A 508-nucleotide genomic window follows, 5' to 3' on the forward strand; every position below is an offset into this window, starting at 1 on the left:
AAAAAAAAAGACTTACCTATCCATAGTAAATTGCCAGTATCCTTTCTCAGTAACAGGAACGTATGCGAGCTCACCGACGTAATGATCGGGATCAGTACCACCCAATATCAATTCACCTACCTCGTCCGAAGAGTCATCTCTGCATAGATTATATATTTTCTAATTTTATTGTATAATATAAATATATTTTTGTTAAAATATATATATTTTAATAAAAATATATATTTTTATTAAAAACATTTTTATAGGTATGCGCTATTCATATGGAAAGAAAATACAAACCGATTCAGATAGAAGCTGAAAACAGGTTCTGGCACTAGGTTTTGTTGGACCATATTGTTGAAAACAGGTGTCACTCCATCCTCGGATATCGTGTCATAGCCCATACCCAAGATACCGTCAAACTTCGCATAAACAAACGTTGAGCCTGGTTCCTCAACCGCTTCTGCGAATGTTTGGTGTTGAACATTGAGGCCGGCAACCTATAAAAAATTATATTAATAATAAA

General features: G+C 34.1%; 1 protein-coding gene across 1 annotated transcript; it reads right to left on the reverse strand.

The window, feature by feature from the left end:
• Positions 1-11: 11 nt before the first annotated feature.
• LOC115245681 (lysosomal aspartic protease-like) lies at positions 12-481 on the reverse strand. Its single transcript, XM_029824137.1, has 2 exons — positions 283-481; positions 12-139 (listed from the first exon to the last, which is right to left on the reverse strand). Exons 1-2 carry the CDS (start codon positions 384-386, stop codon positions 13-15), a joined length of 231 nt encoding a protein of 76 aa, XP_029679997.1. The 5' UTR covers positions 387-481; the 3' UTR covers position 12.
• Positions 482-508: the final 27 nt, after the last annotated feature.

The sequence above is a fragment of the Formica exsecta genome, unplaced genomic scaffold (assembly GCF_003651465.1).
Source record: "Formica exsecta isolate Colony F162 unplaced genomic scaffold, ASM365146v1 C16281446, whole genome shotgun sequence".
In the NCBI taxonomy this organism is placed as follows: Eukaryota; Metazoa; Arthropoda; class Insecta; order Hymenoptera; family Formicidae; genus Formica; species Formica exsecta.